Source organism: Lithobates pipiens, unplaced genomic scaffold (assembly GCF_037356315.1).
Source record: "Lithobates pipiens isolate NorthernLeopardFrog02 unplaced genomic scaffold, aLitPip1_a1.2 Scaffold_18, whole genome shotgun sequence".
NCBI lineage: Eukaryota > Metazoa > Chordata > Amphibia > Anura > Ranidae > Lithobates > Lithobates pipiens.
The window spans coordinates 375,046,832-375,069,074 of record NW_027507758.1 but is presented as its reverse complement, the minus strand read 5'-3'; the positions used below and the strand labels follow the sequence as shown (position 1 = coordinate 375,069,074).

Below are 22,243 nucleotides of genomic sequence, written 5' to 3'. Positions count from 1 at the left end.
AAGAGGAAGTAAACCCTGATGGGTTCTACTTACTTCCTCCTTATTTCCCTGCAAAAGTAAAGCATCGCATAGTAGCCCATTATGTGTCACTTACCTGAAACTGAAGCCTGTGATGTCACCGATGTCCCCCACTAGCAGCGAGCCTCCATCTTCACCCCCCTTCCTTCTGAGGCCACAAACTATGGCTCTGTGACTGGCCGGAGTCACGCAATGTCACTCCTGCACATGCACACGGGAGCTGCCAGTCGCGGCATGAGCCCTTTAGAAACGGCATGATCTGCCCGTTATAAAGTGTGAATGTGCCGTAGACATTGGTGCACAGCTTTATTGTAAATATCTCCTAAACTGTGAAGGTTTAGGAGATATTTCCAGTATCTACCGGTAAGCCTTAATATAGGCTTACCTGTAGGTAAAAGTGGTTGTACAGCCACTTTCAATTTGTTTGCATCCACTTCTTGGGCACCATTCACAAGATAATGGTGGGTGGGAACTGAGGGAGGGGCAGCTTTTGCATATGACCACCCCCTGTTGTTTACATATGAATGCCGCGCTATTTACGTATAAATAGTGCTCTGTTTACATGGGAATGTCATGCTATTTCCATATTAATGGTGTGCTATTTTTTTATCAATCAACTGCACACACTGTAACAGCACTGGTCAGTAATAGTGACAGGCTCAGGGATGGGAGGACAATTACAGGACACTGCACTGTTTATCCCCTTACAGCAGCTAAAAGCCAACTTTCAGTTGCTTAAGGAGAGAAACAGTGCAGTGTCCAGCTGTACCCATCCCCCTGTGTACCCCCCCTGTCAGTGGCCCTGAGTGGAGTGATGAGTGTGGAGGGCAACTGCTGAGACTATGGACAGACAGAGGCAGGCTGCAGGTGAGACTAGCACATTAGAATCTCACCTGGCTCCGGCATCCAGTATCGCCGTGACTTCCTCCAAAGAACCACCTTGTCTCATTCACGCCCACTCTGGACACATCATCCCTGTCCCTAGAGGCATGTGGGAAATGTAGTTCTATGGGGAGGTCCAGCGTGGACAAGATGCACCTTGTATAGGATAGCCGGTCAGTGTGTGCTCTTCTTCATCGGGTGCCTACAGAAAGGGCTCTGCGTGCCCTAGGGTGTCTGCTAAAATATATATATTATGTTTGGGAGTTCTCAGTAATTTTCTAGCAAAAAAAATGTAGGAGAGAAGTGTCAGAATTGGCCTGGGTGGCAAGTGGTTAATTACTATAAGTAAGTAATATACAAATAATTATATATTGTTTTTAAGGTAACTTACAATATTTTCAAAAACTGTACTCAAGCAGGTGGCTTAATGGATAAATTACTAAACTTCAAACCAGTAATTTCACAGTAAATAGATAAATAATGCATTATTATGTTATAAAATATAGCATAATGATATATTATTTAGCTTGACTTAAAAAGTACCTTTTTAGCAGCAGCAGATTCTCCCTTTAAACTGTGTGAGAAAAACATGGGATTATGGGTAAACCTTATACCCATAAACCCATGTTTTTTCCTTGTAGTTAGGAGGGCAGTACATTTGTCTTTTAGACACAGGTCCCCTTCTATGACACTGCAGTGAGAGGAGAGCCTCCACGGTAGCATTTTTATTGGACAGCTTGGACCATTGGTCCAAGGCTCCAAGCTGTCCATTGAGCTCAGTGCCTCCAATACAAAGTCAAGAGGCTCTGTGAGCTTATCCTCTCAGTCTACTGCAAACAGTTTGTGCCAGCTTATATTTAAACTGGCTGCGCTGTATGTAGCTTCTGAAAGGCTGCACAAGGAGCCCCATATCCTCAGGACCATAGGTGATATGAGCCCCAAATTTGGGGTCTCTGTGATCGATCATGTTTGTTTTTGTTTTTTTGTTTTGTTTTGTTTTCTGTTTGTTTTTTATGAACATGGCAGGTGAGGCTCCTCCAGCAATTGGAGGATTTTCTTACTTTTTTTTTCTTCCCTAATTTGCATTCATGTAGTTTCTTGTAATCCACTAATATAGTAAGTAATCCTATTTTTTTTCTTTACAGGAAGAGTGGAGGCATTTGGTGAAGCTATCAGTAGTGAGAACTACCCCTTTCTCCAGGCTGTAATTCAGAAGCACAAAATGGTAGAGCACCGCTTGTTTTGGAACAGCCTAACCAGAAGCTGGTGAGATGAGAATTTTGGGCAGTTAGAGCAATAGCAATGATGTGTCATTGGCCTGTATCTGAATGGCAGGATGGTGATAAGAGACCCATCTTGTTATGCTCATTATTGTACAGGGTTGTTTTCTATCTTTTTTGGAAATTTTTACTGTGAGAACATCCTAATCATTTGCCATATTTTGTAGAAGAGTGACACATCCAATGTACCACTTCATTTTCCAAGACTTCCATCCGAAAACACTAAAGCACTATACGTATAATGTTGGCTAACTCAGCATTTTTCTGTCTTGTTATGTCAAACTTTAATATCTATTAAAGACTTCCAAGGGAACCTATTAGCCACTGTACGAATCCCAGACCCACACAAAGCGCATCCAACCATGACCATGGTAGATGATTGCTGCTTTAACAGACAGGCACAAATAACTGAGGCCGCTGACAGCCTGTCATTGCAGTGCTACCTGCATGCAGCTGTCAATCCCAGCAGAAAAAATAAGTAGATATGTGGCATAGCTAAATGTCTGTGTGAATGCAGCCTTTCACCTGTCCTTGCTTCACTGCTTAATCATAAACTCAGCGCAAGCATATGCTGTCAGTGAATTATCAGGACACCTGACCTGCACCATCATTCAAGTTAACAACGTGATAACTAGTGATGGATGGATATGAATGACAGCCAGGGGTTTGCACCTTTTAACCCTCTGCCTGACAGTGATTCATACCATACAATAATGATTGTCCCTCTCCAAGATAGCATATGATGTGTGATATCCACTTAATGATAATCAAGGGGCTTACCTTGCAAAACCAAACCGTTTGTAAACATTGTGGCCAGGCTTTGTCTTGTCTATAGAAGTGATTATTTATTTGATGAGCAAGAATGAAGGTAATATTCATCCCTCAAGAGTGAAAAGATGACCTTAATTGTTAAGTAATTATCAAAGCACTCAAAGTCATAAGTCTGCCTGCTGAGGGCCATATGTATACTGTCACATTAGGACTTGTATGTTAAGAGGCTCAATCACACAGATGTTCACCTCCCACAGAGCATGAAGAGCCAATTGTTTACTTTTTGTATTAGCACTGAGCTGGGTGCAGGCATCTTATATAAAGTGAATGGATACGCAACGGCTATACAGACTCGCAGCCAAGTTTGACAAGTACTCAGGGACAAGTGCATCCTGGTCTGTGCAACCATCCCTGCATACCGATAAACTCAGCTGTGTGGGATAGTCTGCACAGCCAATGCTTTACATTATTCTTATTCTTCTTCTTATTATTATAATACAGGATTTATATAGCGCCAACAGTTTGTGCAGCACTTAACAAAATGAAGGCAGATGTGCAGCTAAGCACAAACTGCTCTTCATGTGCTATGACTAGGAACCCGCCTGAGTGAATGAGCCCTAAGTCATGAATATACAGTATCTCACAAAAGTGAGTACACCCCCCACCTTTTTGTAAATATTTTATTATCTTTTCATATGACAACACTGAAGAAATTACACTTTGCTACAATGTAAAGTAGGGAGTGTACAGCTTGTACAATGGTGTAAATTTGCTGTTCCTTCAAAATAACTCAACACAAAGCCATTAATGTCTAAACAAAAGTGAGTACATCCCTAAGTGAAAATGTCCAAATTGGGCCCAATTAGCAGTTTTCCCTCCCCAGTTTCATGTGAGTCGTTAGTCTTACAAGGGGATCTCTCTCTCTCTCTCTCTCTCTCTCTCTCTCTCTCTCTCTCTCTCTCTCTCTCTCTCTCTCTCTCTCTCTCTCTCTCTCTCTCCCCTTATGGAAAAGAACTCTTGAGGATCTGAAAAAAAGAAAAGAATTTTTGCTCTACATAAAGATGGCCTAGGCTATAAGAAGATTGCCACGACCCTGAAACTGAGCTGCAGCATGGTGGCCAAGACCTACAGCAGTTCAACAGGACAGAATCCGCTCAGAACAGGCCGTCATAGTTGACCAAAGAATTTGAGTGCACTTGCTCAGCGTCATATCCAGAGGTTGTCTTTGGGGAATAGTAATATATGATTGCTGCAGAGGTTGAAGGAGTGGGGGTGTTCAGCCTGTCAGTGCTCTGACCATATGCCTTCACACTGCATCAAACTGGTCTGCATGGCTGTCTTCCAAGAAGGAAGCCTCTTTGAAAGATGAGGCACAAGAAAGCCCGCAGTTTGCTGAAGACAAGCAGACTAAGGACATGGATTACTGGAACCATGTCCTGTGGTCTGATGAGGCCAAGATGAACTTATTTGGTTCAGATGGAGTCAGGTGTGTGTGGCGGCAACCAGGTGAGGAGTACAAAGACAAGTGTGTCTTGCCTACAGTCAAGCATGATGGTGGGAGTGTCATGGTCTGGGACTGCATGAGTGCTGCTGACACCGGGGAGCTACAATTCATTGAGGGAACTATTAATGCCAACATGTACTGTGACATACTGAAGCAGAACATGATCCCCTCCCTTCAGAGACTGGGCCGCAGGGCAGTATTCCAACATGATAACTACCTCAAACACACCTCCAAGACGACCACTGCCTTGCTAAAGAAGCTGAGTGTAAAGGTGATGGACTGGCCAAGCATGTCTCCAGACCTAAACACTATTGAGCATCTGTGAGGCATCCTCAAACGGAAGGTGGAGGAGCGCAATATCTCTAACATCCACCAGCTTCATGATGTCCTCATTGAGGAGTGGAAGAGGACTCCAGTGGCAACCTGGGAAGCTCTGGTGAACTCCATGCCCAAGAGGGTTAAGGCAGTGATAATAATGGTGGCCACACAAAATATTGACACTTTGGGCCCAATTTGGACATTTTCACATAGAGGTGTACTCACTTTTGTTGCCAGCGGTTTAGACATTAATGGCTGTGTGTTGAGTTATTTTGAGGGGATAGCAAGTTTACACTGTTATTGAAGCTGTACACTCACTACTTTACATTGTAGCAAAGTGTAATTTCTTCAGTTTTGTCACATGAAAAGATAGAATAAAATATTTACAAATATGTGAGGGGTGTACTCACATTTGTGAGATACTGTGCATAATGATGAATAATAAGAACAGCATAATAAAATAGTTTAATGTAATGTAAAATTAAAAACAAATAATCAAAACAATTACAAATAAAATAACTTTTGTTTGCATAACTATCCCTACACAAAATGAGGATGTACAGAAGTATAATATCTTCGTGTTATGCTATATTATCTCCCTGTTATGCTACACATGCTAAGTATCTGCTTAATTTTATAGACTTTGTATTCACCAAACCGCTGTATCCTACTTCACTGGACATGCGTTTTTTAAAAAGTAATTGTTATTTCTATTTCTATGTTATTTTTTCTTTAAAATTCACTTTTATCCACTACACATTTCTCTCACTGCCATTCAGAATTTACTGACAAACTAATCTTATATGGCTTATTTCTTCTATATCCTCCTAGCAGCACTTATTTTTGTATTCTTTTACTGTGTTGAAAAAAGAGCCGTGGAATGGTATCGAAGAAATGAGCCAGGTGAGAGTACTTTGCTACTACATTTTGAGATAAGATGAGAAAGGGTCTAGTGAGTTTTAATAGACAAAATGAGTTTTAAAGAAGCAATTGAAATAACAGTTACATTTTAATAGTTTGAATGCCCAGTGGAGTAGGATGCAGGGGTTTGGTGAAGTGTGTCCAGCACAAAGGCTATACAATTAAAGTAATTAATTCCATGAAGGACTAAAAATACAAGCTATCTGGATCATTTAAAGCTGAAATCTAGGCTAAACAAATATTGTCTTACTACAAGAGTCATGTGTAAACTTAATTTAATCTAGGTGTTTTTTATGTGGTTCTATCTGATTTAGGCAGTAATCAGCAACTCTGAACTTTCTGTAATAAAGACCGTTCACTGTTGCTCTCTTTTTATTTTTTTGTACAGGTGTACAGGGTGTCTGGTCTTGTATTCTCCCCCAGTAGTGGGTGGTCCCACTTACAGCTGTGCTTTCTGCGCAGGTTGTATGTAACCCAGTGATGATACTTTTACATGGAAATATCTGGGCTTTTTAAAGGTATTTGGTGCACACAAAGTGGATTTATCTCTTTTGTGGCTATTAAGAAATACATTTAAATAAAGCCTTTTGTGCCTTAAAGTGGTACCGAAGTCTGAACATTTTTTTAACATTTATTAGCTTAAAGCAAAGTTCTAGTCTGTAAAAAAAAAATTAAAAAAAATAAAAGTCAGCAGGTACAAATAATGTAGCTGCTGGCTTTTAATATAAGGACACTTGTCTGTCCAGGGATCTCACGTTGTCGGTACCCCGAGCCGATTCATCAATCTGCTTCAGGCGCCGGCTTCTGCAGTAAGGGAAACAGGAAGTGAAGCCTTGCGATTCAGCTATAAAGTGAATCTAAAGGCTCCTGTATGACAGGCTAAACTGCTCATAAATCCAGTATGAGATGAACAAGCCTCATAAAGTAAGCAAAAATTGTCCTTTACCTTCACTGATTGAGGGCATATTCACACCAGGTGCTGTAGAAGTGTGTTTGGCGGCTATTCCATTGAAGTCCTATTGCAAGACGGGACAAAATGTCTTGTCTCCTACCTGGCCAGTTCATACCACTGTGTTGCGTTGGGGTGTACTGAAAAAAAGTAGACATGCAGTACTTTTTTTTTGGTGCAGCACAGTGTGATAGAGTTCACTGCCTTGCCATGCGCTGAAGCCAAAACTTAATAAAATGTCACTATTTGACATTGCAATAAAGTTAATTTAAAAAAATGTAAACAGTACAATGTGTGGTGATGGGGTCATTGACACTGCTGTAATTCTCCCACACACCGCTCCCAGACACTGCAGCTAATAGTGGGGTGGTTTCAGCAGCTACCTCCCCCATTCTCCATATAAAGCACAAAGATCAGAGGGAGGGTTCGTATGCTGCCATGTATTGGCGCCAGGAAAGGAAAATTACAGTAAGTATGTGATACAATTTTACATTTTTCTGATGCCAACATGGCAGCATACATATGATAAAGACATAGAAGCTTGGATAGTTTTCCTCCCAAACTCTAATGTAGTGGGAGCTGCTGAATGCACCCTGTAGTGTTTTAAGAACATATGATGTGATGACCAGCTAGCTGCTTTGCAGACTGTCTCAAGAGACCCTACTGCTTGTGCCACCCAAGAAGAAGACATCGCCCTGGTTGAGTGAGCTCTAACCACCTCCGAGGGATCCTTCCCGGCCACTCTATATGGCCAGTGAATAGTTTTTACTATCCAGGTCGAGATGGTTCTGGCCGAGGCCTCTTTTTCCCTTTTAAATTTTTGTGGTAAATAGGATGAAAAGTCTGTCAGAACGTCTGAATGTAGAAGTAGCCTGGAAACAGGCTTTAAGGACTTTTGGAATGTCCATCTCGTGCAGATCAGCATCTGATTCCGCTGGGGAGGCTGGAAGCACCCATCCACTCTAGAGAAGAAATATTAATGCCACTTTTGGGACAAAGTGATCCAATGATCTCAGCATAACCCTGTCTGGGAAGAACATGGAATAAGGTTTGGCTGCCCCAATTCTTGGAGTTACGACACCCTATCCCCCTGAATTTATAGCTATTAGGAAAGCCGTTTTTAAGGTGATATCCCATAATGAACATTCTTCTGTCAGAGCACAAGGAGGGTTTGCTAGCAAATTGAGGACTACTGCCAGGTCCCATTGAGGGAACCCATTTCTCTTGGGAGGGAGTAGTCTAAGTATTGCTCTCATGAAGTGCTCCACCAGCAGGTTTGCTGCCCCTTTCTTTTGGGCAGAAGCCGAGATGACTGAAACTTGCACATTAAGCGAACTTAGGCTGAGCCCCAATCCAATCCGGATTAGAGGAAAGACAAGATTTGAGATACATTTGGATCACTAGGAGCAAACGGACGTCCAGCTGCAAAGCTCATGAACCTATTTCATATTCTGGAGTAGATGGCATTGGTTGACCCCTTTCTGGAACTCTGTAAAGCTCTAATAACCTCTGGAGAACATCCTAACTCTTGTAACCCCTGCCTTTCAATCTCCAGGACACTAAGGCCAGTCGTGATGGTTGCAGATGTAAGAAATCCCTTTGCAACTGGAGATGAGGAGTCACCGGCAGAGTGATCGGTGGGCACACGCTGAGATCCATTGCCAGAAAGAACCATGGTCTGCAAGGCCAGTAAGATAATACTGTGATGACTGTTGACAGAGAATTTGACAATCTCCTCAGGATTAAAGAAATTTGAGGGAAGGCATTGATCAGTTGCGCAACCCAAGGATGGGTCAAGGCATCTGTCCCCTCCGCTAATGGATGAGGGTGGTGTGAGAGGAACCGGCTCACCTTGCAGTTAGTTGACGAGGCAAAAAGATCCAATTGTGGACACCCCCACTCGTGGGTGATCTGTTTAAACACTTCGGAGTAAAGGGACCATTTGTTTGGATCCTTGAATTGTCTGGAAAGGCGATCCCCTTCCATGTTCTGACAGCCTGGAATATATATGGCCCTCAAATCTGGGAGATATTGCTGTGCCAATGTAATGGTCGGTTCCACCTCTCTCAAGAGGGATTGGCTGTTGGCTGTGTGTCCCGCCTTGTTGCTATATATAGGACACTGCTGTCATGTTGTCCAGAAGTAGCAGGACTGGGCCACCCTATATGTGAGGCAGCAAGGTGGCCAACACCATGAATGCTGCTCGAAGTTCCAGAATATTGGAAACTAGGCCCTGAGTGGCAAATTCTCCTCTGCCCTGGATCTTGAGTTGTTCACAGGTGGTGCCCCACACTTCTACGCTGGCATCTGTGGTGACAATAATCCATGGCTGCAGGCCTAATGGTCAATGCTGTTTAGCATTTCTTGTTTCATCTACCACCAGAGATTCTGACGCATCCGGCTGGTGATCCTGATTGACTGGGCTGGACAAACTCTTCCACTGCATCAGAAAGCCTTGTTGGAAAACTCTAAGTTTCCAGTGAGCCCAGGAGACTATCAGGATACATGAAGCCATTGTCCTGAGACAATGACCTGGGATGCTGACATCACTGGTGCAGCCAATGCCTGTTGGAACTTCTTCCTGATTTTGGGGAGTTTCTGAAGTGGCAAAGAAACTGGGGCCACCTGAGTCCTGAATTGGGCCCCTAGGTAGACCATATTCTGTGTAGGCTCCAGCTGGCTCTGGTAATGCCTGTCCCCCCCAACGCAAATCTGAGGAACTGCTGGTATGACTGAAGGATCTGCTAATAGACATCCTGCAAGTCCACTAAAATCCTCCAATCTCCTGGTTGAATAACCTGGATTTTGGAATGGAGAGACTCCATCTTGAGTCTCTCTATCCGGATAAATTGATTCAGCCTCTTGAGGTCATTCTGGAGGCGGTCGTTTAAACAGCCAATATTGGCCTTTCACCACTGTGGACTGAATCCGTTATTTTGACAGTGGTCTTGCCAGAACTGGGCCTTTGGGCAGCCTGCCTCCTAGGCAGACCTGGCATTAAAAGGGCTTCTGGGTATCTGAGAGAGTCTCAGGGGCCTTGGCTCTCTGCGATCTTATGAAGGTTGACTGTGCACCCCTCCAACCCCTTTGGGAGTTCTTGGATGGACAAAAGCCTCCAAAATCCAGTTACCCGTTTGCCTCTGGATAGTTGCCCCCTCTGGCTTCTGGACCTACGACCTTCGATCTTGGGGCAGAAGACCTGATTTTCCTCCTGTAAAACTAATTACATAATTCGTTTAAAAAAACCCAACACAGATTTGAGAGATAAACGCTACAATGATGTTGAAAAGATTTGGGGCTACGATGAACGGTAGAGTTGATTTGGGTTTCCCGAACATGTTCACTGATGTGGCGGAAGAAAAAATAAAAATAAATCTGGGCAACCCCCCCCCCCCCCCCCCCCCCCAAATCCCCTAGTAATACATTCTTCCTTGCTCCCTCTCCCTTTGATCTCCATTACTAGAATAGCAAGGCTTACCTGTCATTGACTGTTCCTCAGAATGAGAAGCTGTCTCTCTGCATGCCTGAATCGCAAAGGCATCCATTACCTGGCCATTGTGCCCTTTAAATAGAGAACTTGAGAGAGAGAGAGAGAGAGAGAGAGAGAGAGAGAGAGAGAGAGAGAGAGACTCAGTCCTCCCCGTCCTCTGTTCTACTCAAAAAAGGGCTAGTACAATTAGGAGGGAAGCCAAAGTCCATCCGCACAGAAGCACACTTTTAAGCTGGCCACACATCATGCAATCCTCTGCAGATGTTTTCCCCCAGATTTACAAAAAACACACACTACGAGGTCAAACCTTAAGAGCCTCAATTTTATGTGCAAATCAGGCAGGCCCCTGCACCACATGGTCTCAGTAAATCTAAATGAAATCAGACAACAAAAGCTGCACAGTGTGTGTGTATGGTGTCTTTAGAGACATGAGAGCAAGAAAAAGAAAAAAACATTTTATAGAGATTGACAGACCTGGAAAGAGTTTCATTGGAGAGAAGACATCATGCAGTCCCAGCTGCTGGATCTGGGCTCCAAAGCAGGTATACCACAAGAGGATTGTAATCTCTGATTAGAGAACATCTCAACCCCCAAAAGACCACCATAAGGGGTTCCCCACCTTGTTGGTGTGTTTATCAGCCTAAGATGTGGGATTGCTTGCTGGGAGAGGCTTGAACCCAGATGGAATCCGACATAGTCAGCAGGTAAGAGCTTATCCTGAGTGTAACGGTCTGTAGGTGTTAAACTTTGAGGACAAAAAGGAGAATCGGGGGGTAGCTCTCAGTCAGAATTTTATCGAGCTACACAGGTCCTGTGGGTGGATATAGGGGCAGAGCTATATCACATGTATGCGGCCATTATGGCGTCAGAAAATAGCATTAACAGGCCACTCACAATCTGAGTAGCATCTCAATCAATTGGGAACCATCCTCTGGTGAAAATCTGATAGATACCACATCCTGTACCCACAGCTGAGCAGGAAACAGCTTGCTGTATTTACTTCCCTTGTTACAGAGAGTGAAGTTCACCTGATCAAAAGACCTACATAGCCTCTGCTGGAATAATCCAGGAAGATTATCAGCTTGGCAACTCTATAACGAAGGTACTCTTGTTTCATTGCCTCATGAAGGACAGTGTCCTAATCGTGGAAATAAAAGCCAAAATCTGGGGGGAAAAAAAAGTTTTTTCCCATGTAGTGGGGCTGTGCACGGGTGTACTGCTTGTTTTGCCTAGGGGTGAGCTGATACTCACCTGATCTTTCGATCCTCCAGAAAATGGCACTCCTCACAGTCCAGCGGTGGACTGTTCCTGTCCTATCAAGCCTGCTCTGGGCGTCATGACGTCAGAAATGGTTCACTATTGGAATGCGGGGGTCTCGGACTGGTCTTTTGCTTGGAGGATCAGGGGATTAGGTAAGCATATCTCTGCTCTCCTCACCCCTAGATAAAAACAAGTTACCCAGGCAGCGCGGGAATGGGGACTTTTTTTTCCATTTTTTTTTTTTTTTTTTTGAGTTGGAGGATGAAGGTACGCAATGGGGTTCCTGGGGGCCTCCAACATCCGGCAGCCTATGAGAGTGCTCCACTGCAAAGAAAGATTAAAATGGCACTTGCAGAAGCAGAGTGCGAAGGAGGCGCTAAGTAAAAGATGTTGGGTCTTGATCCTCCACAGCCAGCCCCAGATTGTGAAGTTTGTTCCTCCAATTGCAGTTCTCCACATCCTCCACCTTAGATTTCAGAGACCAAACCTTGTACACACTACTCTCTGTACTAAGAATCCAATGTTAGTACAGCGATCTTCCCTGCTGAGCTATTGTGTTCTGACAGGGCCCCCCCCCCCCACCAGCACACTCCAGTCAGCGCTCTCAGCCATTGAGAGAGCTGAAAGCGAGCCAGTTGGCAGACCTTTTTGGTCATGAGCCTTCAACAGAAGCCTGCCCGGCTGCTATACACATGGGCCAAATGCCGGCATTTTTGCCCGTGCGACATTCGGCCTGTGTGTACTAGGCTTTAGTACGTAGGGTGTACAGCTGAGCTAAGTGCTCTGTAACGGTATCCTCTGATTCCTCATCAGCGTTCCACTTCAGGCAAGAGATTGCTGAATTTCTCTATATCTCAACGGAATAATCTGGTGTCTGTTTGGAAGGAGTCAATTTTAGAGGGAAGTGTCGCCTGACAGTTAAATATTGCCTGCATAAGAACTGTGAAGCTTGCCTGGTCATCATCAGCAGGCAAAGCTGAGTAAAAGGATGTTGTCGGTAGCTGCCAGTGCTCCAGAATCAGACAAGGCTAACATAAAAGTAGAGCTCCTCTATCACGTTTGCTAGGTTTGCTATCTTGGACATGTCCCCATTTGTTAACTTTTTAATTGTATGCTTATTTTAATTTTTGATCTTAGTCTAGATGTGTTTGTTATGTATTAGCTTTTTTAATTGTATGTTTGGTATGGATTTACATAAAAAATGCATCTAGACTAAGAAGAAAACTTAAAACAAGCATACTTTTAACATGCAAAAAATTGAAAAAACAAAAGGGTTCTGGAGGCTAAAAAGGATTAATACTACAATTTATTTTTTATATATTTTTTTATGGGTAGTCTTTAGTAAACCTTGAGATCTGTAATAGGTGAGCATTACACTTGGAACCATGGAAAACTTGGCTCAGCGGTCTGAGGTACAAAATATGAGCAATGACAGCTGCAATTTTTTGTTTAAACCAAGACTGTGACACCCCCTCTACCAATTACTTTTTTAGTACTACATAATTAACAGTTACTGAAATAATGCATTATGGGATGCGTTTAAGTATTTTCAAAAAGGTAGCAACAGTACAGGATATGGCTCATATGAGGAAATGTAGAAGAGTCTTTGCAAAGGACCAGAATCTTACTTGAAAAGCTTTGTATTCTTTGAATTGTATTTTTTGTTTTCATATGCTGGCACCTTTGCCAGCAGGTTGGCTCTTAATATATGGTGAAGATAAGGTGCAGCTTTGAAATAGTAAGGTGGTTTGTGACTTGCCTAACGTGCTTTCTTTCTGCAGGAGTGAATATGTACGAGTAATTTACGAGTCTGTGAAAGAAATTCCCTTCCAATTATGTCCTCTGGAGGGTAATGAGGTCTCTGTGCTAGTTTGTGATCCGCAGAATGCCTCCGGTTTGACATTGCAGATTGTCCATGAACGGTTTCATCATGCCTCTTTGGGTCTAGGTGAGTTACTAGGGCACTACTTCAGTGGGGAAAAGCCTACAGGCGTGTTGGAAACCGAGGAAATTCTGCCTGTGGGCGCCATACTAACTGGAGTAGGAAAATTGACACTCAATAATAAAGGGGAAATTTCACTGGAGCCTCCTCAAGATGGTTGTACATACTTTTTATCCCTTTCTGGATATGAAGACATACTGTATCAGCAAGAGTCCCTAGCTAATTTTTGGAGGGGTGCAGCTTTGTTCTTTGGAGCTTTGGGGACTGTTGTGGTATGCATTGCCATGTATCGAGCCTATCAGCGATATAAGGAGAAACAGAAAAGTCGAGACCGCATGGATGAGCTGCAGATTCAGACTCTGGATGTTGATGAAGAGCCAGTTGATTCTGAAAGATTATGTGTGATCTGCATTTCGAGAACACGAGAATGTGTGATCTTGCCTTGTGGGCATGTATGTTGCTGCTTTCTGTGTTACCAGGCTCTTCCTAACCACATGTGTCCTATCTGCAGATGTTCTATAGAAAGAGTCGTTCCTCTTTTCCAGATATAAATAAAGAATTTTATTGCCTTATTCTTTACAGGTACACTCAAAACGAAATGCTAAATCTGGAGATACATATATGAAGCCTAGACTGGCCATACATTATACAATTTTCTTATTGAATTTTCTTTACATTTACCTTAAACGATGTAGTGCAAGGGCCTGCCTGATTGCATACAAATTGAAAGTGTATAGGTTTAACCTCATATTATATGGTTTTGGTAAATCTAAAGTAAAATTGTACAAGAAAATTGTATAATGTATGGACAGCCTTAGTCTGCCTGCTCAGGACCTCAGTTTTTCATCCAGATATTGCTGTAATTTACCAGTCTATTCCAGTTTATCTAGTCAGTAATTTTTTTAATCTGGGAAGGGATCCTCTGCTTTTGAAGCAAGAATTCTTATACCCACCCAGTGTAGGCTCTTTATTATCTCTCACATACAGAAAACCTTAATTAGAAGAATGTCAGTGATCATGTTGCCTGGGAAAACTTGCCAGTGATAGAATTACCGTGCAGGGCAGAAAAACCTATTCCACGTATCTCTTTCTTGTTGGTGGAAACAGTGAGATGTCACTCTATGCTTTCCGCCAATGACAGGATCTCTAGTGTGCAATGGGCCTAATAAATTTTTTTTAATTTTCTACCATTTAAAGAAGAAAAAAAAATAAAGGTCAACAGCTACAACTACTGTAGCTGCTGAATTTTAATATAAGGGGACATACCTGTCTAGGGATCCCTGAGACGATTCATCAATTGGCTTTGGGTGCAGGTGCCGGCATTGTAAGTAAAGGGTTTCCTACTGTGCATGCACGAGTTGCATTGCGCTTTGTGAATGGTCCCACCATCTTCTGGGGCCTTTGTGTGTCCCAGAAGGCAGCAGGAGGGGCCGGAAATGCTCATAAATCGCCCATGTGATCTTACCCGGAAGTAGGAGTGGGTACCTGTAAAAACCAAGTGGCAAATGCAGCAGTAGAGGGGGAGGAGGGGGGAGCTCCGCTTTAAATACATGGAATGCGATTGATGATGCATTAACCTGAGAGAGTGTGATTCACAGCCCAGACTTTGGGAAGCACACTCCCAGTGCACCAGCGAGGAGATATTTGAATTCTGGAACCCAACTCTAAGTTTGCCATACACTGTGTACATTTTGTCCAGCTTCTGATGACTGAATGAATTCACTTAGTGGGTAGCCCTATCAGCCCACTAGTGCCCGATGTTGTTCAAATGAAAAATCAAAGGCTCCAGGCAAAAATGTGTTGGTTGAACAGTTGCTGCATCCAGTTAGATGCAGCTGCTGTTTGGGTATTCAGAATACAGTAGCTTAGCAGGAGGATTTGTCCATCTGCGCTGTATTTTGTGAATGAAGGAATCTGTTAGATTTTTTATTTTGGCTGCAGTGCATAGCCAGCTTTAGGTATATTAAATAATTAATTAACTTTATGTCTTTAGTATAATTACAGCAATTACTGAGTAGCTTTAGCAGCTTACTGAATTTTAACTTATTGCCTAAGATTGCTCTTTACAGCTAGCCAATTTAAGTGAATAATGATTTTATTTAAGCAAAAATTGGGTAACGGTTAGGCATTGAAGTTTGATGGTAAAATGTATTACCTTTTTGTTAAGATAGAGTAAGGTGTGTATCTTTGATTTGCTTTCTGACATTTTTCTTGGATACTTCGTCCACTCAGTAGATACTAGATCAAGTTCTAAAAGTACCCGTAGTCGTATGCCCTCATAAACTAAAATGTGAAAATTATGGTACAGCTGCCAGCACTTCCTGTGTATCACACACATATAAAACTTGTGAACAAAAACGAAGTTATTTATATATATATATATATATATATATATATATATATATATATATATATATATATATATATAATTTTATTTTTTTATTATTAGGTGCTGCAAAAAAATAATAAATATAAATATATATATTATTATTATTTTATTTTTTTGCAGCGCCTAATCCCATCTACCCATTAAAACATAAATACACAATTGGGCTAAGTGTGAAATATTACATAAGCAATTTTATACAATGTGTGTGTGTGTGTGTGTGTATGTGTATATAGAGAAAAGAAAATCCAGAGATTTTTAATCACTAAAAGTCAATGCAGCAAAGTATTTATTAGGGGAAAAAAGATATCAACCTTCAATATAAAGTTGTGTGTTCAAACGCTGTTTCTTCGTGCTGCAATGTGTGCCTCTTCGAGCACTACCACAAATGCTTGTAAATCTGCTGACCTCAATGAAAACCTCAATGTGGCGAGAACTACTTCAAAATAATAATACAACACATCTAGTACTCTCTGTAAAATGCTTTATTCCTCATAGGCACAAACCAAAAATACTCACGAGCAAGAAACTTGAAAAGCCGATACAATAAAACAGTAAAAAGCCTGGATTCACTTCCTTCACAATTAGAATGAAACCAAACCAACACTATCTGCTGCTCTGTAACACACCACCAGTGGCTGTATGTGATGATGTCACTCCTTGGCTCCGCCCTGACAAGTTGTGTCGGGGGGGGGGGTTGACTTCTTCGGGGTAGCTAATTTAATGATTTGTTTATGAACACTTTGTCATGGGGACTTTTGGTGATAAAAAACCTGGAATTTTTTTAATATACGGTATACTATATTGTTAAGTATTGGGATGCCTAGCTTTACATGCACATGAGCTTTAATGGCATCTTGGTCTGTAGGGTTCAATATTGATTTGGCCCGTCTTTTGCAGGTATAACAGCTTCAACTCTTCTGGGAAGGCTGTCCACAAGGTTTAGGAGTGTGTCTATGGGAATGATTCACCATTCTTCCAGAAGTGCATTTGTGAGGTCAGTCACTGATGTGAATGAGAATGCTCCGCTCTAATTCATCCCAGATGTGTTCTATTGGGTTGAGGTCAGGACTCTGTGCAGGTCAGTCATGTTTCTCCACCCCAAACTCACTCATCCGTGTCTTTATGGACCTTGTTTGTGCACTGGTGCGCAGTCCTGTTGGAATAGGAAGGGACGTCCCCCAAACTGAAATTGTCCAAAATGTCTTGAATGAATGAAAGACTTGTATAGCGCTGCAACTGCGAACTGAATCGCCTCGAAGCGCTTTGATCTGTCCTGTGCTTCCTGCCTTTTAGAAGAAGTGGGTCTTGAGTTTTTTTTCTGAAGGCCCGATGGTTTTCTTCCATGCGGATGTCAGTGGGTAGAGTGTTCCATAGCCGAGGTCCTTGGACTGCGAATCTTCGTTCTCCCTTGAATTTGTATCAGGATTTTGGGATGAGGAGGAGGTTTTGACTAGTTGATTGAAGTCTTGGTATGCTAACACGTTAAGAGTTCCCTTCATAGGAACTAAGGGGCCAATCCCCACACCATAATCTCCACTCCACCAAATCAATACACAAAGCAAGGTCCATAAAGTCACAGATAAGTGAGTTTGGGGGTGGAGGAAATTGACTGGCCTGACCTCAACCTGATAGAACACCCTTGGCATGAATTAGAGCTGAGACTGCAAACCAGGCCTTCTCATCCACATCAGTGCCTGACCTCACGAATGCGCTTCTGGAAGAATGGGTAAACATTCCCATAGACATACTCCTAAACCTTGTGGACAGCCTTCCCAGAAGAATTGAAGCTGTTATAGCTGGAAAAGGTGGGCCAACTCAATATTGAACCCTACGAACTAAAACTGGCATGGCAATAAAGTTTATGTGCGTGTAAAGGTACTATACTTCTGGTAATATAGTGTGAATATAATAGAACAATAATTAAAAATATATATATAAAATTGTTTAGGTAATTTTGTAATATTTCATAGCCCATTTGTGTATTTGTTTTAAAAGATATAGAGAATAACTGCTGCACTAATAAATATATAACACACTATCTATATATATATATATATATATATAAATCTAAATACTTTCTGTTCGCTAAATCAAGTTACCAGCTGCTGAATAAGAGAAGTTTTTTGCCAGTGGGGACTTTTAAAAAAAAAATTATTTCCTATGACACACAACTCTCTGACTGTTTGAACACACACATTTTTGGACCTGAACCTGAACTGGACCGGAACTCAAAAAGTGAAGATTTGCTATGTTATAGGGAACATCTAAAAATGTTTGTGCCTAAGCGGTGAAAAAAATTTACCTTTTTTGACTGCTACCTCTGACTTTAAGTCTAAGAAGATTTGGAGTGAGATTTAATGATGTCATTACTTAAAGAAGAATTATAGGTAAAACTTTTTATTTTTTTCATTTTGGATAGAGCAAGGCAAGGTCATAACTGTCAGATTTTCTTTCGTGATCTGTGTCCCATTGTGGAGATTCCTGTCCCATAGCTAAACAGGAAGTGAGATAAAATCGCTGCAAATTAACGGAAATTCTTGGGAACCCCCAGGTCACCAGAACTAGTGCCCCCCTTGGAAGATTTCCCCTCTATTACTTTTCTGGGGACAACCCAAAATTTGAGTTTTTCCTTTACTTTTATGTTCAATGATAAAGGAGAAATAGAGGATCAATCTCCTTAAGGCTGGGTTCACACCACAGCGATGCGGGAACGCCGCGAATCCGCAGCGTTTTCCCGCATCGCATGACTCCCGCCGGCAGTTCACACTGCCCTATGCGAACGGCTGGGAGTGTCAATGAAATGTTAATGACACCCCCAGATCCGACCGCATATCGCAGTGCGATCTGCAGACTCGCACAGGAATCGGATCGCATGGTGTGAACACCCATGCGATCCGATTCTGCTGCGGACCAAAAAAAGGGTCCCATGCGAGTTTGCTGCGGGAGCGATGCGAATTCAGCCATACTATCTGTATGGCTGAACTCGCATCGCTACGGAGATCGGATGTGATTTGCACTGCAGTGCGGTGCGAATCACATCCGGATCTCCCCCCGCAGCAGTGTGAACCCGGCCTAAAGGGGGCACAGACAGCAATAAAATCTGACAGATGTCTTAATCCCTCTGCACTCTATCAAAAACTAAAAAAATAAGTTTCGCCTTTAGTTATATTTTAACTGCTCACTGTTCTCCTTTCTGGAGGCTCTGACAGAAGGAAGCAAAACCCTGCCTCTATCAAGATGTCCACATCCACAGAAGTATTTGATACACTGATGATATTTCAGGTTTTCCTACTTACAAAGCATGTAGAGGTCTGTATTTTTTTTCTCATAGATACTCTTCAACTGTGAGAGCGGAATCTAAAACAAAAGTCCAGAAAATCACATTGTATGATTTTTAAACAATTAATTTGCGTTTTATTGCATGACATAAGTATTTGATCACCTACCAACCAGCAAGAATTCTGGCTCTCACAGACCTGTTATTTTTTCTTTAAGAAGCCCTCCTGTTCTCCACTCATTACCTGTATTAACTGTACCTGTTTGAATTTCTTACCTGTATAAAAAAAAAAACACTTGTCCACACACTCAGACTCCAACCTCTCTACAATGGGCAAGACCAGAAAGCTGTGTAAGGACATCAGGGATAAAATTGTAGACATGCAGAAGGCTGGGATGGGCTACAGGACAATAGGCAAGCAGCTTGGTGAGAAGGCAACAACTGTTGGCGCAATTATTAGAAAATGGAAGACATTCAAGATGACGGTCAATCTCCCTCAGTTTGGGGCTCCATGCAAGCTCTCACCTCGTGGGGCATCAATGATCATGAGGAAGGTGAGGGATCAGCCCAAAACTATACGGCGGGACCTGGTCAATGACCTGAAGAGAGCTGGGACCACAGTCTCCAAGAAAACAATTAGTAACACGCTACGCCGTCGGAGATAAAAATTCTGCAGCTCCCGCAAGGTCCTCCTCAAGTCAGTGCCTGTCCAGGCCCGTCTGACCTTTGTCAATGACCATCTGGATTGGGAGAAGGTCATGTGGTCTGATGAGACAAAAATAGAGCTTTTTGGTCTAAACTCCACTCGCCATTTTTGGAGGAAGAAGGATGAGTACAACCCCAAGAACACCATCCCAACCATGAAGCATAGAGGTGGAAACCATTCTTTGGGGCTGCAAAGGGGACAGGACTACTGCAGCGTATTGAAGGGAGGATGGGTGGGGCCATGTATCGCAAGATCTTGGCAAACAGCCTTCTTCCCTTAGTAAGAGCATTGAAGACGGGCGTAGCTGGGTCTTCCAGCATGACAACAACTCGAAACACACAGCCAGGGCAACTAAGGAGTGGCTCTGTAAGAAGCATCTCAGGGTCCTGGAGTGGCCTAGCCAGTCTCCAGACCTGAACCCAATAGAAAATCTTTGGCGGGAGCTGAAAGTCCGTATTGCCCAGTGACATCCCCGAAACCTGAAGGATCTGGAGGAGTGGGCCAAAATCCCTGCTGCAGAGTGTGCAAACCTGGTCAAGAACTACAGGAAACCTATGATCTCTGTAATTGCAAACAAAGGTTTCTGTACCAAATATTATGTTCTGCTTTTCTGATGTATCAAATACTTATGTCATGCAATAAGATGCAAATTAATTATTTAAAAATCATACAATGCGATTTTCTGTTATGTTTTAGATTCCGTCTCTCAAAGTTGAAGAGTACCTATGATAAAAATTACAGACCTCATGTTTTGTAAGCAGGAAAACCTGCAAAATTGGCAGTGTATGAAATACTTGTTCTCCCCACTTTATATTGTAGAACAAGGCATGGTAGGACCGTAATGAAGAAACGATCAGATCAGTTTCCTGATTCCACAGGCAATGCTAGTTTTAAGCCCTCTGCCTGCCTATTTGGGATCAGCTTCCACAGTCATGCTCCTCTTTATTATCTTTATTATTCTGTTTTTAATGGATTCTTTATAATAATGAAATGAACTGGAACAAATACTATGTATTTCTCAGATCCTTGTTAGGTGTTGCTTTAATGTACTTGAACTTTACAGGAAGGAGTATATCCTGACAGCAAGAGATTAGTGAAAAGCCACTAGAAGAGGTGAACTGTCTAATTTAGTATGCATTAAAGAGAAACTAACATGTTTTTTGGTAATTTTCTTTCTTTTTTTTTTTTTTTTTTTTAAGGTTTGAAAAATGTATGCTTCATCAGTGTTTCATTAATATATATTTTTGATATGATCATTTTAGTACAGAGTGCTTGATGACATGTGCTTGCAAAGGAATCTTTATGACAAGCGGTAGCTGCTCATGCCCTATGAACTGAGGCAGGGAAGGTGGTTTGTTGTCATGCGACAAGCCGGGGCCCCTCCTTATTCTCTCTAGCGTTGGCAGTAGGATGTCCTCAGTGCTGCATAGAACCCCCAAGGTTTGTGCCTATAAGGACCTAGGCTCACAGGAAGTGATTGCATTACATTGACATCATCAAACCTGGAAAAGTATCATTAGCCAGTGATCATGAAGGGTGGTGCTGGAGTATGGAGGGTGAGAAATAATTTGCAGACTTGATCTTAAAAAGGAAACAGTGAAAAATAATAAAAGCAAAATATAAACCTGAATTTGGGATTTAAGTTGAAGTCACATAGGTAATTTATGCAGTTTCTTTTATTAATATTACATTTGGGAAATCCCATGCAAAGCACAATTTATTCTATAGGAAAAGACAATAATATATTTCTGTGGCAGATATGTTGTATTCTTTGTGGAAGCATGAGGCTAAGTAGATTTTTAAAACCACAATTGCTGTTGCTTGTAGGTAAAAAAAATAAAGCAAATACCTTTTGCAAATATTTGCTTTAATTTTCTCACCTACGCTAGTCAAATGGCAGCTGAAATGCCTTTGATTGCTTTGAGTAAAAAGGTCAATCGCCTTTTCTCTAATTTTTCCAAAATACTTCTACTACACTAGCCTTTTTATACACATAGTTGTGATTTGACAGTCACCACATCCAGAGCTATATGCAGACTTGCTGCCCCCTTGGAGGGAACCTTCACTGTTGTGTTCCCCCAAATACTCTGGCGTTGGGGATGCCTCATCACTACATTGGTTAAAAAAGATCTTAAAAAACGCAGTTCTAAAAAAAAACACGGAAAAAAACGTGCAGAAACGCTCAAAAGCAACATGCCTAGATGTGAATCGAACCTAAGCCCTTGTACACACAGTCAGATTCCGACAGAAATGTGTGGTCTCCATCAGACTGTTTCCGTCTGAATATCCGACAGACCAAGTTTTCCAAGTTGTCTATAAAATTTTCCGACAACATGCTCCGAACGGACAAACTCCGATCATGTGTAGCTTACTCCGACGGACAAAGTGCCACGCATGCTCAGATCTAATTCCTAGACCAAAGCTATTGGCTACTAGCCTGAACGTAGTCCCATGGTAACGAAATAACGCCATCACGTTATGTACAATCGGATTTTCCGACAACTTTGTCCGACCGTGTGTATGCAACAGTTTCGGA

General features: G+C 42.1%; 1 protein-coding gene across 1 annotated transcript in view; it reads left to right on the top strand.

Annotated features, from left to right (window-relative positions):
* The window catches only part of LOC143988279 (mitochondrial ubiquitin ligase activator of nfkb 1-A-like), a 36,894-nt gene extending 22,987 nt beyond the window's left edge, over positions 1-13,907 (top strand). Inside the window, exons 3-4 of the mRNA XM_077487730.1 lie at positions 2,046-2,166; positions 13,175-13,907. Of these exons, the coding sequence (XP_077343856.1) occupies positions 2,046-2,166; positions 13,175-13,886 (833 nt within the window). The 3' untranslated portion in view covers positions 13,887-13,907. The remainder of the gene's footprint in view (positions 1-2,045; positions 2,167-13,174) is intronic.
* The last annotated feature ends 8,336 nt before the right edge of the window (positions 13,908-22,243 follow it).